General features: G+C 42.0%; 1 protein-coding gene across 2 annotated transcripts in view; it reads left to right on the forward strand.

The window, feature by feature from the left end:
• LOC119783355 overlaps positions 1 to 18,186 on the forward strand; it is a 61,493-nt gene that overhangs the window by 28,862 nt on the left and 14,445 nt on the right. For both annotated transcript variants that reach the window (XM_038284834.1, XM_038284833.1), the window contains exons 2-3: positions 12,787 to 12,884; positions 13,374 to 13,468. In XM_038284834.1, coding sequence (XP_038140762.1) covers positions 12,787 to 12,884; positions 13,374 to 13,468 — 193 coding nt within the window. The remainder of the gene's footprint in view (positions 1 to 12,786; positions 12,885 to 13,373; positions 13,469 to 18,186) is intronic.

The raw sequence follows: 18,186 nt of genomic DNA on the forward strand, positions 1-18,186 counted from the left end.
ATGCACTCCAGGACTGCTTTGAATGCTCTGAATGGGACATGTTCAAATCAGCAGCAACATATGACAACAAGATCAATGTTGATGAGTACGCCATGACTGTTTCAGCCTACATCAACCACTGCATCGAGGACGTCAGCACAACAAAGACCATCACCACCCGAGCCAACCAACGGCCCTGGATGACTGAGGAGGTCCGCCACGCGCTAAAAGCACGGAACTCAGCCTTCAAGTCTGGTGACAAGGAGGCACTGAGGACAGCTAGAGCCACCCTGAACCGTGCCATCAGGTTAGCAAAGCGGAACCATAACCAGAAAATCCAGCATCTGTTCCACGACGCCAACAACACCAGGAGCATGTGGCAAGGCATACGGGCGATCACAGACTACAACACGCCCCCTGCCCCGGTGGATGAAGTTGATGCTGACTTCCTAAACGGACTAAATAACTTCTTTGGGAGGTTTGAGGCACTAAATCGCACTCCAGCAGTGAAGGCTGTCCCACATCAGGAAGAGGAGGTTCTCTGCCTTGACACAGCCGACGTGTGGAAGACTCTGAGGAGGGTCAACCCGCGGAAGGCCCCAGGTCCCGACAACATACCTGGGCGGGTGCTCAAGGAGTGTGCAGGTCAGCTAGCTGGTGTCCTCACGGACATTTTTAACACCTCGCTGGAGCAAGCCACAGTGCCAGCATGCTTCAAGTCTGCCTCCATCATCCCAGTGCCAAAGAAACCTCAAGTCACCTGCTACAACGACTACCGGCCCGTCGCACTGACTCCCATCATGATGAAGTGCTTTGAAAGGCTGGTAAAGGAACACATCGTCTCCAGTCTCCCCCCAACACTCGACCCGTTCCAGTTTGCCTACCGGCGAAACCGCTCCACTGAGGACGCCATCTCCTCTGCTCTTCACCTGAGCCTGGCCCACCTGGAGGAGAAGAACACCCACGTGCGGATGCTGTTCCTGGACTTCAGTTCAGCGTTTAACACCATCATCCCACAGCACCTGGTGGGAAAGCTGGAACATCTGGGCTTCAACACACCCCTTCGAAACTGGCTGCTGGACTTCCTCACCAACAGACCTCAGTCAGTCCGGGTCGGTCAGAACACCTCTGATGTCATCACCCTCAGCACGGGCTCCCCTCAGGGCTGCGTCCTGAGCCCCCTGCTGTTCACCCTGATGACATATGACTGCGTCCCCAGGTTCACCACCAATCACATCGTGAAGTTTGCGGACGACACCACGGTGGTGGGCCTCATCAGGGACGACAACGACCGGGACTACAGAGAGGAGGTGGAGCAGCTGGTGGACTGGTGCAGTGAAAACAGTCTGATCCTGAACGTGGAGAAGACGAAGGAGATCATCGTCGACTTCAGGAAAAACCGCCCCCACCATGCTCCACTGCTCATCAACAGCTCAGCTGTGGAGGTGGTCAGCAGCACAAAGTTCCTGGGGGTGCACATCACGGACAACCTCACCTGGACTGTAAACACTTCATCTCTAGTGAAGAGGGCACAGAAGCGCTTGTACTTTCTGCGGAGGATGAGGAGAGCCCGCCTGCCCCCGCCCATCCTCACAACCTTCTACAGAAGCACCATAGAGAGCGTTCTGACCAGCTGTCTCTCTCTGTGGTGTGGAGGCTGCAGAGCTTCTGACTGGAAGAATGTGAGGAGGGTGGTGAGGACAGCGGAAGGAATCATTGGGGCTCCTCTTCCCTCCATTAAGGACATTTCATCACAGCGCTGTGTGTCCCGAGCCCGTAATATCATCAAAGACCCCTCACACCCCCACCATGGACTGTTCTCCCTGCTGCCCTCTGGAAAGAGGTTCCGCAGCATCCGCTGCAGATCCACCAGGTTGTGCAACAGCTTCTTCCCCACTGCCATCAGACTGTTGAACCTTTGATCCACAATCCGAACTCTGCACCTATTGCACATTATCGGGCATCAAATGCTGCTGAACTTTTAACTTTTAGCCCTTTAAATTGTTCATCTCATTGTATTTTTCAATAACGCATTTTTTGCACAAATGCCATTTTGCACTGAACCACTGCAACTTGCACACTGTCTCTTATCCTCTGCACTGTTCACACTTTGACCACTGCTGCACTTTTTGTATTTTTCTATAACTCGTGCCATTGTGAAATATCAATGCAACGTTCATAAGCTGTATGTAACGCAATTTCGTTCTGTATGCACCCTGTGCATACAAAATGACAAATAAAGAAGTCTAAGTCTAAGTCTAAGTCTTAAGAAACCGTCTCTTGACCCAGATGACTTGGTCAATTATAGACCTATATCCAATCTTCCTTTCTTATCCAAAATTCTTGAGAAAGTAGTTGCCAAACAAGTTTGCGATCACTTCCACCATAATGAACTTTTTGAAGAGTTTCAGTCTGGCTTTAGAGCTCATCATAGCACTGAAACAGCTCTGGTGAAAGTCACTAATGATATTCTCATGGCCTCAGATAATGGACTTGTATCTGTGCTCGTCCTGTTGGATCTTAGTGCTGCATTTGATACAGTTGACCATAATATTCTTTTAGAAAGACTTGAATATTTTGTTGGAATTAAAGGAACAGCACTAGACTGGTTTAAATCTTATCTATCTGATCGAATTCAGTTTGTTCATGTTAATGATAGATCTTCAACACGCTCAAAGGTTACCTGTGGAGTACCACAGGGATCAGTGCTAGGACCAATTCTCTTTACTTTATACATGCTCCCAATTGGTAGAATTATTAGACAGCATGGGATTAATTTCCACTGTTATGCTGATGATACCCAGCTATATCTGTCTATAAATCCAGATGAAGCTAACCCATTACATAGATTACAGGCATGTCTTGAAGACATAAAAACCTGGATGACTCTTAATTTTCTGCTTCTGAATGCAGACAAAACAGAAGTTATAGTCTTTGGACCAGAGTCTCTGAAAAAGAAACTGATTAGCCAGTCACTTCATTTGGATGGGATTAAACTGATTTCAGATAATAAAGTAAAAAATCTTGGTGTTATTTTTGATCAGGACCTGTCATTTAAATCCCATATCAAAGAGGTTTCTAGAATTTCCTTCTTTCATCTGAGGAACATTGCAAAAATTAGAAATATCCTGTCCAGGGGTGATGCTGAGAAACTAGTCCATGCATTTGTTACTTCAAGGCTGGACTATTGTAATTCTTTACTATCAGGAAGTCCACAAACTGTAGTTAAAAGCCTTCAGCTGATCCAAAATGCTGCAGCCAGAGTTCTAATGAAAATTAAAAAGAGAGATCATATCTCTCCTATCCTGGCTTCTCTTCATTGGCTTCCTGTTAAATCAAGAATAGAATTTAAAATCCTCCTTCTCACATATAAAGCCTTAAATGGCCAAGCTCCATCTTATATCAGAGATCTGATTGTTCCTTATGTTCCTAACAGAGCACTTCGCTCTCAATCTGCAGGTTTACTAGTGGTTCCTAGAATTTCTAAAAGTAGAATGGGAGGCAGATCTTTTAGTTATCAGGCTCCTCTCCTGTGGAACCAACTACCAGTTTTAGTCCGTGAGGCAGACACCCTGTCTACTTTTAAGGCTAGGCTTAAAACTTTCATTTTTGATAAAGCTTATAGTTAGGGTGGCTCAGGTTATCCTGAGCTATCTCTATAGTTATGCTGCTATAGGCTTAGACTTTTGGAGGACATAGGGACCCCCATTTCATCATTCTGCTTCATTCTCTCTCTGTTCTCCTATTCTGCAGAATCTGTTAGTTCAATCTCTAACCTTCTGCTCTCTCTGCTTTTCCTCAGAGTAGCTTTGCCTCGTCTGTTCCTGTTTGGCTGTGACGTCATCCTGGAAAAAAACATCAGCTGTGCTGCTTCTATCAACACCCTTGTTAATAGATGTTGGAGATCGGCCTGTTTTCCAGTGTGGTCCTGTTTCTCTGACCGTGACTGAGTGGATGTGCTCTCTTCGTCCTCTGGCATGGGAGCTGCCTTGGAGCTCGTCTGCCTGGCTGTGTGTTTCCTGGACGGGGCCGCCTTTTACAGCTGCTTTTTGTATCTCTGCTTCTGTCTCCTTGAACCCCAGTCGGCCTCGGCAGATGGCCGCTCACACTGAGCCTGGTTCTGCTGGAGGTTTCTTCCTGTTAAAAGGGAGTTTTTCCTCTCCACTGTCGCTACAAGCATGCTTAGTGTGGGGGATTGTATTTGAGTCAATGAGTCAATGCAATCAACTGGTTTTCCTTAGATAGAAAACTTTGTATCAATTTGACTGTATGATCTGGTTGAACTGTAAAGTGCCTTGAGATGACATGTGTTGTGAATTTGGCGCTATATAAATAAACTGAATTGAATTGAATTGAATGTTGTTGGCCAGAACATGTCTGAACTTTGTTGTTTTCGGCAGATATACAAACTCTATTGATCTGACTGGAGGTCTTCTGTTCACCATTCACGTCTGAGGGACGTTGCAGATATGTTTCAGCCCCTGTTTGTCCCGCAACAGGAACTGTTAGTTGTTTAAAGGCAAGTTTTAACTATTTTGTGCTTCCCACTTTCGTTGTTTTTCCTCCAACTGCTTCCTCTTCTCTGCTACTAGGACAGGGTTTGCAGGTTCAGTGCATGATGGGGCAATGTGCCCATCTTCACCGCAACTAAAACAGTACCAGGGTTTTGGTTTGCCTGTTTGTTTCCTTTTAGATGATTTCTGGGAGTCTATGTCCGTACCACTTGATTTTGACATTTTGGTCAGAGGCTTTCCAGCAGATCCTTTGAAGTTGGCTCCTTTTGTTTTCTGTCGTGTGACAAATGTGGTTAGTTGGCTCTGCAGGCTAGCCACTTGTTTTCTTAGTTCTTCAATAGCACTAATACTGCCCTCTTGCTTCTCTCCTGGTTCACCTAAATATGCATGATGAGACTGTAATTGAGCCTTTTGCTTTATAGAGCCAATATGTATTTTCATAAAACTTGTTTTTGCTTGTTGTCGATCTTCTTCAGAGCGAACCATCAGTAAGAGGTCAGAGAGTCGGGGTGGATTGCTTTTCTTTTGTTCAAGTTGCAGAGAACTGAGCAAGTCATTATCCCAGCACCCTCTGCAGAACTGCTTAAGGAGATGCTTGTCCGCCTCTTCACTTGCAACTCCCCCTCTCTTCACGGCTCTGTTCAATGCTAGCTGGAGTCGATAAAGGTAAGTTGATGGTTTTTCACCTAGATTCTGGAAGATGTTTAGAAATTGTGCAAAGAGCTCTTCCCCATCTTCCACAGTTCCAAATGCTGAATCCAGCAGCTGCAAGTAGGCTTGAGGAGGCGATTCAGGCCGTAACCCCTTGACTACATCAGCTGCAGGAGAGATCAGGCTCTCGAGGATCTTCTTGGATATTTGCAGAGGGGACATGCTAGGGTCGGTTTGGAGGAGCTCAATATGTGAATGCCACGTGTCATAATCAGTGTCATTATTTGATCCAGAAGACTTCCCGGAGAAAGTGCGGAGCCTCACATGAGCCTGCAAGTGTGGGATGTTGTCCTGTCTTCGTACAATGTGCTCAACCACAACTTTTTGTATCTCAGGAGGGTTCACATCACTCAAAGGAAGGGACAGCTTCCTCTTTTCATTTCTGACGGGGACCTGTTCAGCTGAATCTTTATTACCTAGTGAACTGTCCAAAGGTAAAGGTTGAAGTTGTTGCTCTCCAGGAATGATTGGAGAAATAACTGTAGTTTCAACACGTGGGGGAAGACTCTTCAGGTCTTGGCTGCATGGCCTCAACATCCTCCCCAATGTGAAACATCATCTCTTTCAACACCTCCCCATAATCTTTCCCACTAAGCTTGGCCAACTTCTTAAGCTCAGCTAAGTATGTCTTTGTAGCATCACTCCCAATCTTAGTGGTATATACGCTACTAAGTGTCTTGATTTCATATACAACTGAAGGCTCACCTGGTGTTGTATACAGGTAAGGCAAACGGGGCTCTAATATTTCCAAGGTTGAGCCGCTAGAATATTCAACGATCAGGTTTTTATAAAACTCGGACAGCGAATCATCAACAAGAAGGAATTTCTCAATCTTACCACATGCTTTCAAAAAGTCAATGACCTCCTCACACTCAGTTTCTTCAGTTAGCCCAGTGACAATTACTGCATTTCTGATTTTAACACCCGACTTGTGTATGAAATCCATAATGATCTTTACTTCACTATTGCTGCTCAAATTATTTGGCTCCTGGCTGGCTCGCCAATTCTGTAACCGTTTTAGTGATTATACCAATAGATTACAGTATAAAATCATGCAGGATGATAAACTAAAAGGGCTGGCATCAGAAGATCTAGATTCAGTAAGAGACAAGAGGTTGAGCTACAATAATGAGGAGCACAGAGTCAAAGTTTGAACAGCCACTTGTGTATTTTTTTTTTCCACAGAACAAGTTAAATGATGAATCAATGCAAAATACATTTGAATAAACCCCCAAAACAAAAATGGTGCGCACAAAAAAAAATTGTCCGTTGGGGCCCTGAGTTATTGCAGGTGCACCTGTATCTAAGAGTTCTCAATAATGAAAAAGGTTGTGTAAGTGTGTGTATGGTACGCGTTTTCCTCCTAGATTCTTCGGCTCGCCATCTGGGATCTCGTTTGGGTCCTGGGAACTCACTGTCCACCAACTAAAAAACCTGACCTGTTGACAAGGTCAAATATATCCATTACAATTCGTCCTCAGATGTCTTATCTCAAAATCCCTTTGTAAAAATGCAAATAATGCATTAAATGTTATTTATAAATCTTAACTCAAATCAAATCTCTCTTTTCTTCTAGTTGTACAACATTCAAACAGATTCACACTTCTACTGTTTTTTATAAACAATCAGAATTTTATCACGGTAAGTGATTAATAACAATGAGCTGATAGGATGACTATCATAAATGGAATGAATGGAATAATAAAGTGCAATTGTAACAAAAGTGCAACATATTTAATAAGCCTATCCAGAGATATAAAAAAAACATGGGCTTAGTTACCCCTCCTGCACTATAGGCCTTCTAATGCAAAAGGAGACTTGCACCAAAAATTATCCTCTGGATTCCCTTTAAGGATGTACGCTTACAAAATAGAACAAAATGTTACATATACAATATATCCGATCATTTTCTCCCAATAAACTTACAATATATAAAACAACCTAAGTAAACTGCCCTTTTAAACACATTCATCAGAAAAAAATATTAAGAAACTCCTCTTTTCTGAAACACATTCATCAGAAAAAAAAATAAAGAAACTCCTCTTTTCTTAAACACATTCATCAGCAGCTTTAAATAGCATAGTATTCCTTTCACTTATATGCTCAAACACTGCACTATTTTCCATTTCAGTCTATTTTCACAGTCTCAGAAGACCATATAACTTTTTCTAGCATTTTTACCATACACAGAAAAATACCAGAACCTCTAGAGCGTCCCGCGTCATTTCTCACCGTTGTTCTGGGTTTAAAACCGGGCTCACGTTGCCTCCAGCAGTGCCACAGCTCACGAGATGAACGGTAAGAATATAGCCTGTGAGATACCAAGCTAGCGTTAGCATGAAGACCTCGCCAAGTCATAACATGTATCTCTCGGTTTTTTTCCAACAAGTATCCAACGCAGCTTACCGACGTAGCTTGGCTTCTGCTGTCGGGTTGTTTTCCTCCCAGCTCATGCAGTTTTTGAGATATTATGAGACTCTTTCGGTTCCTTGCTGAATAGCTCCCTCTCTTTTCCTTTCAAAACGCTTTTGCGGCTCGCGTGCCGAGCACGCTCCTGGTTCTTCCCGCAGATGCAGCTGCGCAGGATGTGATTGGCTACTGAGAAATAGCCCCCCCCCACGTGGGGTACCGTGCTAGGTGATGCCTTTGAATGCCATGGGATATTTTAGCATCTCTGATGTCATGAACTATAAATTAAAGAAAATGACTCTAGCCCTTTTCTCCGTTCCCTTTTGTCACTTTTTTCCACCTGGGCTACAGCAGCATCTAGTTATAGATGTGCATATATTTTGGTTGAACACTAAGATTAACTTGGAAGTTAAATCTTTCAGTTTTAGTTGGACCAAAGTGAGCAAATGTTTATTGCCCACCCCAGTAGGGTTGGGAAATATCTTATTTACTCAGATATTATTTTGGCTGTTATATACTGGTTATGAACACATGCCCTACTAGCTATTTGTTAGAAAAATAAATGAAAGAGTGATTCAAGCTCTAATCATGGTCATGCAGTTAATTCTGTGAATACATGGAATAAATTCACCACAACTTCTGTTCAAAATATAAGAGTTTATTAACAAAAATCATTCAGCTCCAAGTCAAACATATTTCAGTTTAAAATTCTCAACTAAGACTAGTGAAACTCAACTAAACTAAACTACTATGTAAAAGGAGGAAGGGGAAGCATGGTTGAAAACCATATTACAGTTTCAGATGGATTTTGTGTTTGAAACCAAAGTTTATCTGAAAGAATTTGAGATATGATCAAATTAGCTTTTCACTATTTTAACGAAATTTGAATGTTTTCAGACAAATTCACAATGCAAATCCATGAGGTGAATAAAACATTATTTAGCCAATTAATGTTTTATTAAATTATTTGCTTAATCAAGAACCAATAACCTTTAGTTAAATGATTCTTTACCCTCTTTGAAATAGCTAGCAGCGAATAGACATCAGGATTCCACTAAATGACTCTTGGTCATACTTGGTAATCGAATGTAACATGAACTCTAATGTTATACCAGTGTTTAAACCCTTTTGTGAAATAAAGCTTGTTCAAGCTTCAGCAACAGCTCAACACATATTCCTGTAGCATAGCGTAGCATGCAGTTCATTCAGTTAGTGTTGTCTTTACTCATCAGTAAACACATGTTGTTTGTTCTGTCCCTAATCATGCCAGACCTGCAAACTTTTTTTCCATGTCTAGTTGGAAAGCTTGAGTTACATCCAGCTGGAGCTCGGCAGTCAGGGGATCAACCACGGGTTGTTTGTCTCAGTCTCACAGCAGGAGTCTCCTTTTTCACAGGCTCACACCCAGGGAATGGTTATCATCTAGTCTGTCTCTATAAGTTCTGAAACTCAATAGAAATGTGTTGCAAAAGTTCTGTCTTGCAGTAGTTTGGTTCTGAAAGGTTCTGGGGTTGGTGGGGCTGCAGAAGACCCCCAGCTGTTATTCATCAAAGTTTACCTATGGACATTCGTTCCCAATGTCCAAAAGCCATGATCATGGCATATGCCTCAACATTGGCAACGGTATTATTCCGGTATTGGCTGTTATTCATCTTTTTTTCATGCATGAATGTTTTTATACATGAATGTTTTGAACCCTTTATAAATAATGCACTAAAAGGCATCTGTCTAACTACAGTACCTATAAATATCAGTGTATTTTGATACTTGTGTTCTCAAAAATAGGAAAACGTTCAATAAGTATATGTTTTAGTTAATTTTTGGAAAATACAAACCCTATTTAAAGCGTTTGGGTCGAGTACCTGTAGGTCCATCAGCAGCCACCCAAGTGCTCTCACTAACTTTTATCACTAAGTTACATCCTTGTTTTAATGTAATGTTTTGTCCATTCTATACACTTAGAGAGAAGAAAAATAAGCTTTGATATGAAGTATTTGTAATATATTTATATCTTAATAAAAAGTGTATCCATGCTAATATTTGTACACTTTAAAAAACTATGATTTTGCAAAACGCTAGTTACTAATCTAAATAAACATCATTGCTCATCTACAGGTTCTCTGAATCCAGTAAAGCAAAAAACATTGCCAAGTGGAGAGGGACAAAGCAGCAGAGTCCTTTCTAAAAAAAGGAGTGCAGTTACACAGCCAAGGACATCTCAGACACAAGGCTATTACTAAAGCGATAATACAGGACTTATTGATTTTATGCAACCTTCCACTATCTTTGTCAAGTAACCACAGTAACCAAATGTCTAAGTAAGCTTGCTGCAGAAAAAGTGTCTAAGATCACATCCAAGTTAATCTTTTCAGTGATGGAGATGGAAACACAAAGGGAAATAAGCAAGCATGCCTAAGTAAATTTTTGCACTTATTTTGATTAAACATTAAATTACAATTTGTTGGGCAAATACATTTTTTTTGCAACAGGCATACTCAATACTTGAGACTGGACTTGGACTCGAGCTCTCAAGAATTGAGACTTGACTTGGACTTGCAAAAAATGACTTGTGAACATGTCTGCTATACACACACCCTTGAATTGGATTCAGAATATTTGGGGCTTCATAATCTTCCCTAGGAATTGGGACACCCCTCGCACATTTGGTATGGAAGCGACTGCGTATTCATGTATGCACAAGATGTATGAATAAGAAACATCCCACCATAAGAGAGGAGAGAAACATAAATAATGTTGACAAAGGTTTGTGTCATGATGTTTTAAAGAGATCTGACTCACATGCAGGAAACCACTCAGAGAAACCAGAGTAAAAGTTTAACAGGTTTATTCAGGAGTCCATATGGGTTGGATTCAGGTGAACTCAGAGGGCTGGTGAACCGAAACTGGAAGTAAGAGGGAAAGTTCACAGAGGTTAGTTCAGGGTCCGTGGGAACTTCTTGCAAAAACCGAGGTAAACTGGACTAACGTTTGCAGAGAAAGGTTTCTTCCCAGTATCCAGTCAGTGTGGGTTTTTCCAGAGATAGAGTGGCTCGTTGGAGGGCGGACAGGTTTTGGTTTGGTTGGTTTCTGAGGAGCAATGGAGCGGACTGCCACTTAGATTTCCAGGAGTACTTGAACGGGACGTGTGGAGATAAATCCTCTGCTCAGTGTGAAGCTCAAACAAATCCTTCCAGGGGGGAAAAGGCCAATAATCCAGTATGCAGGATGACTTCCTGCCGAAAGGCAAAAGATAAAAACAATGTTAGAACTCTGAGAAACAAAGACTCAGTTAGACTCAGCTAAACTCAGCTCGGCTAGAGTACCCAAAACTGGCAAACACTCTGGCGTCAAGGTAGTTACAGTCCGCCGCTCAAATACTCCCCAGTGATGAGCCAACCAGCCGCAGGTGTGCAGGAAGACCAACGACGACAGGCACCACCTGGTGGTGGAGGGAGAGAAAAACACCAAAACACAACCCACACAGACTGGATTCCTAACAGTTTGAAAGTGGCTTCTACAAAGCCGTTAAAATTTATGACCATTTCACGCTACTGAAAAGCTTTCATACATACTACTAAAAAGCTTTCATACACATTACTAAAAAGCTTTCATACATACTACTAAAAAGCTTTCATACATACTACTAAAAAGCTTTCATAAATACTACTAGAAAGATTTCATACACACTACTAAAAAGCTTTTATACATACTACTAGAAAGCTTTTTAGTATTGTATATGAAAGGTAAAGCTTTTCATCAGTTTATATGAACAGTTCTCACTCAGAGAGAACTGTTTTGCAAATCTTTTTTAAGTTTTCTTTTGAGGTTATTTCTCTAGCTTGTTGATTTGCCCCTTTGCCAGTGTTAAACTTTGGTTTTTGCATTGTGGTAAGGTTTGTGACGTTTATCTGGGGGTTCTGGTTTTTGTTCTGTCGAGTCATTAATTTCTTTATCCTGGGGAACCACTGGGGAAATTAATGTGCATCTCTTTCTGGTCCTGTTCTTTGTTTGAAGGACTAAGACTCCAAGTTTACTTTTAAATCTGTCTGATTTGAGGTGTGTTTCAAAAACAAGCTGGGCATACATGTGAATCTCCTGCATAGAAATGTTCTCTGTCCTGCAATACATTGCTACATCACATCATACACTTTTATGTAGAGTTTGAACAATGACTTTAATGTAGAATCTTCATCGTCAAGATCTGGAGAACAGCAGCCCTCAAAATAAACCTCTCTCAAGCAAAAGTAATATTCTCTGTGTGTTTCCTGTTCCTCTTGGAGAACTAAATATACCCCAAGCATGGCTAAAGCCTGATCTCTGTAAACAGAATATTCCTTGTTAAGGTTTCATGGAGATCTGAATATTTTTTTTTTTCAGAATTGTGGACGAAGAGATTTTATGAAAACATAGATACTTCTAGTTGTTGTTTTCCAAATCAGCTTCAATTTGTCACGAGAAGACGGAAATGTCTTTTAAACAGAGCTCAACTTCTTGCAGGTAATCAGTTATGTTTGAGTATTGACTCTCTGGATCAAAGTTGGAGAGTAGTATCACTCTGGCCCTGGTTTCCTTTGATCTTTTCAATTTCTTCTGCCCTTATTTCAGCTTCTGATAATAAAAGTTTTGCAGCACAAATTTTTTCTAAAGTCTTTTGATATTTGGCTTGCAACTTAGAGTACTGCTTAGCTTTTAATTGGAATCCAAATCTTTTGAGTTGGATTTTGAATTAAATTAATTAATTCTTGAATCTTTTCTTCACATAGAATAAAGGTTAATGCTGTTTAGGTTTTCCAACTCATCCAGCTAAACTGTCATCTTTCCCAACAAATGTAATCTTGAGGCGATTTCGATATACCATTTCTACACTGTCAGAGTTATGTAAGGATAGACCTTAGAATTTAGATTTTTGTAACTCAGTGCTTTACACTGGGGGCATGGACCATGGCAATGGCTTACACCAGTACAGGGGAAAGAAAAAAAATCTAAGTATGATTTCCATACTATTTTAACCACATTGTATTCTCTAAAACCCTTTTTAAGTTTTTTACATTGTAAACTACATTACAAAAATGCTGGTTCTGTTGGCTTGATCATATTCTTAGTGCATTGTTTTGTAGCTTTTTTTTTTATCATGACTGTCGTGTGTTAAATGGCTATTTGTGTTGATCTATAGGTTCCAAGGGATGTTCAAAGTCCAGGCTGTAACACACCCTGTGTTACAATCATCAGTCATGCCAACTGTGCATCAGAACACAACCCCAGGAAACACCGGTCTGCTGGCACCAAAATAGTATTTTTTATATTGCTTCAGTACAGCTATCCCTGTTTCACTCACTAATGCATATCTCCTGAGTACCCATAAGTAATGGTCTGATATAGAAATCGTTTGGTACATAGGTCAATAATTCAATTTCCACATTGGCAGTGGCAGCAGCTTCTAATATTTGACACTACATGTTCTCACAACTCATGAGCAGCACGATGATACCAACCACGTACAAACCCATCGTGACCTCGAGGAAGCTTTGGGGCTGAAAACAGTTTCTGATTAATCTTTTAGACATCGTGTGTGTCTGGCAATTATCATTGTCTTCTCATTGTATCAAGCAGATGGACCAAATATTCCATGTTCAAACTATTACTTGTGGGTGTTTACAAGTTTTGACTTCCAGCTCTCTTTACTAACCTTGTTGTGTGAATTTACTGCCTTGAAGCTACTCTTAAATAAGGTGAAACGTTACCTTTTTTTTTCTCTTTCAGTCCTTAGGGGACAGTCAGCCCAGCTGATTAGAGTCAATGGCTCCAAAACACTCCTGTCATCTGCTTATTTGGAACATCGCACTAAAGCGAAAGAGGTCAGTTATTCTTCTGAGCGACAGAAATCAGGAACTTCGATGTGACAATCAACCAACAATAATGAAAACATACTGCCTAAAAAAGCAGCCTTCTTTTGATCAAGATTATTTCCAAATAAAACCCTGATATTCTGATATTCCCCTAAAATCCAGCACAACTAACTACCATAACAAGGCACCTACTTAACAAATAAAGTTTACACAAGATTTTAGACTTAGAAAAAACAAAATTCCAATGCATACAGCTTTTCAACAGTGAATGAGCAGCTTAGCAGTGAAATTATTTCCCTAAAATATTTTCATTTAAAACACTCAGAGGTGATCAAAATGTAAACAGTGTAGGAGAAAAGGAAGACAAGTTTAAAGACATGGTGGAAAAGGCATTGATATGGAAGGTTCAGAGCAGTGCAAAGTAAATAAATAAACACGGTGCAAAATGCAGTAGAACACTGAGTTGAGTTCTATTTAAAGAGATTTGAAAATTCACCATGTAGTGCAAATATGATGTTTACAGGTGTGATGCATGAGTCTCAATTTGTGACTTTACTTTAGTTTTAACAGCGCATCAGTCTGATGGTAGCAGGGAAAAAGCTGTTACAGAACCTGCAGGTCCTGCATCAAATGCTGCGAAGCCTCTTCCCAGAGGGCAGCAGGGAGAACAGTCCATGGTGGGAGTGTGAGGGGTCGCTGATGATGTTACCGGCTCGGGATAAAATGTATTTAATGGAGGGAAGAGGAGCCCCGATGATCCTCTCCTCTGTTCTCATCACTCTTCTCACTTTCTTCCAGTCTGAGGTACTGCAGCCTCCACACCACACAGTGGTGGTTGTGTAAGGTCGTGAGGATAGGTGGGGCAGGTGGGCTCTCTTCTTTCTCTGCAGGAAGTACATGCGCTTCTGTGCCCTTTTGACCAGTGAGGTAGTGATTATAGTCCAGGTGAGGTTTCTGTGATGTGCACACCCAGGATGAGGATGAGGAAAGCCCACCTTCCCCCACCCATCCTCCCCACCTTCTACAGAAGCACCATAGAGAGCATTCTGACCAGCTGTCTCACTGTGTGGTGTGGAGGCTGCAGCACCTCAGACTGGAAGAAGGTGAGAAGAGTGATAAGAACAGCAGAGAATATCATTGGGGCTCCCGAGCCCGTTACATCATCAATGACTCCTCACCCCCCACCATGGACTGTTCTCCCTGCTGCCCTCGGGGAAGAGACTTTGAAGCATTGGATGCAGGTCCAGCAGATTCCACAACAGTTTCTTCCCCACTGCCATTAGACTGCTGAATGTTTAGTAGAATGGGTTATTGTAATGTATTTTAAGATTATATTTATTATATTTTATCATTATATATATGTTTTAAAAAAATATTAGAACTGTAAATTTACAGTTATTTTTACTATTTTTCAATGCTGCACGTTTAAAAAGATTAAATTGTCCAGTGAGCTGTTTCCAAATGAAATTTATTTTTGTTTTACACCTGTGTAAACAAAACGACAAGTAAAATCTGTCTAAAGTCTAAAAGTCTAAAAGGTCTTGAAACTTTACTGCCAATCTCTCCTTCCACTTCTCTCTTGTCATTTATCTAGACTTTGTTTTTTTTGCAAGAAATAGCAGTTGCATAGATCCATCTATTGATCTCCCGCTCCATTCAAAAGGGAAACATGTTGAGATACCTATGATTATTTTTTAAAGCTTGTTTTATATAAATAACATTAGACAACATGGCATTATGAAGAAGAGTAATTGCTGAATAACTCTGATCTTGTATTGTTAGAGGCTCAGAATGTGGGACCTAGAATTCAAGCAAACAGATCATGGTGATTTCAAAACAAGCATTTAATAAAAACTAAACGTGCGGCTGCCCGTCAGCTTGGGCAGGATGGCTGGATACTCTATAGATGGAAACTCAGGTTAGTGAGATCAGATCTCAGACGGGAAATAATAATGAGCATGTGAGTCAATGACCTGGTTTATGTTTTGTCTGAGGCCAGAAAAGGGAGTTAAGTCAAGCCACTTCCAGAGTTCCAGGATAGACGCAGAGCAACGACGAACAGAAGCAGAGCAGGCAGAGAAACATAAGAATCCGGGGGGATAATCCAAAGGCAGAGTCGAAGCAAGAACAGGTTTTCAGGTCAGAAGATCGGAAGTCCTGACAGGCAACAAAGAGATTTTCAAGCCGGGGTCAGAAGAAAGGTCCAACATCCTTAGCACGCAGAATCCAGGTACAGGATTCATATCAAGTGAAATCAGCAGAAGGGGCAACCAAAACTCAGAAGTCCATGGACAGAAACTAGTCAGGATCAAGTAATCAGAAACTCCCAGGTATGCCAGAAAACTCTCACATCCGGCTCAAATAATCTGGCAACAATGGCTGGGAACAGGCAGCTTCAATAGAAAGTAGGAACAGGTGGATCTGATGAGTGACAATGAGCACTGGGCTGACCTAAGCAGATATAAGAAAGAGTCCAATCCAGCCATCAGTGCCAAGATCATGACATAAATACTAATTCTGCAAACAGAAAGTTTTTTATTTTAAGCTTCCCCAGTCAAACACTACTTTGTCGATGGCATGGCAATGAAAACCAAAATTACCTATGGATGTGTGTGTGTGTGTGTGTTATTCTGTGTGAGGGAGCAAAAATGTCTCTCTGAGTGATCAGCATAGCCAGAAAAGCACTATATAATTCCCATCCATTTACATGTGGAAAATATTTCTTAGGATAAAGCTTTAAATAAATATTATACCAAACTCATTTTACAAAAAAGGCTGTTAAAAACCACCAGACAAAACAACCACAAACCAGCCTTTTTATTTAAATAACCAGTGCAACTGCAGTGATGTCCTACTGTAGATTGTCATGATTTTATTAAAGTTCTGACCCAAAATGCAGAAGACCAAACAGAGAGACCGGGGAAAGGTTTAACAGGTTTATTAGTTGAATGAAATGTCCAGTACTGCTCAGAGTAGAATGAAATAAGTCCAGTGCTGCTCAGAACACTGCTCAACCAGAGCTAAAAGGTGAGGGGAAGACACTGTGGTTAGTTTAGGCTCAGTGGGAAATTTGAAGCTTTGGTTTGAATTGGAAGAATAGATTGCAGACTCACTTCTCCAGGAAAAAAGTGTCCTTTATGGAATCCAGTCTGTGAGGGAAGGTTCCAGTGATTGTCTTGTTTGGTGTTGGGTGGACGAGGTTTACTCAGACTGCGGTTGTTCCTAGATGAACGGAGAAGCTGACTGCCACTCAGATTTCCTGCGGTATTTGAACGGGCTGTGGTACAGATGAAACCCTTGCTCGGCGTGAAGCTCAAACTACCTCTTGGGGAAAGTGGATCCAAACTTCCTGTTTGGAGTGAACGGAGAAGCTGACTGCCACTCAGATTTCCTGCGGTACTTGAATGGGCGGCGGTGCAGATGAAAACTTTGCTCGGTGTGAAGCTCAAACAACCTCTTGGGGAAAATGGATCCAAACTTCCAGTTTGGGATCCCAGCTCAGTTAGAAGCTCAGTTGATCCTTCCAGAAAAAGAAGGTCCGAACAAATCCAGTTTGCAGGATGACTTCCAGCCGAAAGGCAAAGACAAGGACAAAGTTAAGACTCAGCTTGACAAAAACTCAGTTTGACTCAACGAAACTCAGCTTGGCTAGAGAACCCAAAACTGGCAAAACAAAAACTCAGATTAGACTCTGCTAAACTAAGCATGGCTTGAGTACCCTGTATTGGCAAACACTCTGGCCTCAAGGTAGTGGCAGTCAGCAGCTTAAGAATACTCCACAGGTAATGAGGCAATGAGCTGCAGGTGTACAGGGAGACCCACTGAGGACGGGGCACCACCTGGTGGAGGAGGAAAGGAAACACAAAAATAGACCACACAAACTGGATGTCATGATTGGCTTAAGAAACTTAACCCACATGCAGAACACTACTGGAAGCAGAGTAAAAGTTTAACAGAGTTTATTGAAAGGTTTTCACAAAATAGAACATGAACTGGTTCAGGCACTGGTCCGGGGCTGGATTCACTGATGTCTGCAGAGACGGATAGTTTGATTAGCCAGGCAGACGGATGGTTAGTTGAGTTTAGATTATTCTGAATATACCTTGAAGAGGTCCAGACTAATCTTTGTGAGAGAGGGAACCGGTTGGGTCCAGAGGCAGTTGGTTCAGCAGAGTGCTCAGCAGCAGCAGCGTCTAGCTTCTGACTTGTGAGTGGCAGACCTTGATTTGAATTTCCAGCTCTTCCTTGAGAGCAACAGGAGGAGTCCAGATTGAAATTTTCAGGTTTGGCTCCTTTGGCAGGCAGGCAGGTTTGCATGGGAAGCTCATCCAGAGCTTCTAGACTTAACGGGTTTCCTGAGAACAAGAAGACAGAGGCAGGTTAGAATCAGGTTTCTCTCTAGAGACAACTAAGATTATTTTTCAATAACAGAGGCTCAGGTTTGCTAACCAAACTTGGTCAACACTGCGGCGTTGAAGGAAGGTCTGGCTGCTGCTTATGTAGGAAGGTCTCCTGATGGGCTGACGAGCTTCAGGTGTGCTGGAGGCTCCAGCCCAGGAGACCCACGGCGCACTCTGCTGGAGAAAGGTGGTAAACCTCCAGATCCCAACAGTACCCCCCTCTCAACGACCGCCTCTTGGCGGTCCCGAGGATGTGGACGGGAGGGACTTCTCATAATAAATAAATGAGCCAGGAACCCAGGTGCGATCCTCCGGACCGTAGCCCTC

The sequence above is a fragment of the Cyprinodon tularosa genome, unplaced genomic scaffold, assembly GCF_016077235.1.
Source record: "Cyprinodon tularosa strain WSP-4 unplaced genomic scaffold, ASM1607723v1 ctg203, whole genome shotgun sequence".
Classification (NCBI taxonomy): Eukaryota; Metazoa; Chordata; class Actinopteri; order Cyprinodontiformes; family Cyprinodontidae; genus Cyprinodon; species Cyprinodon tularosa.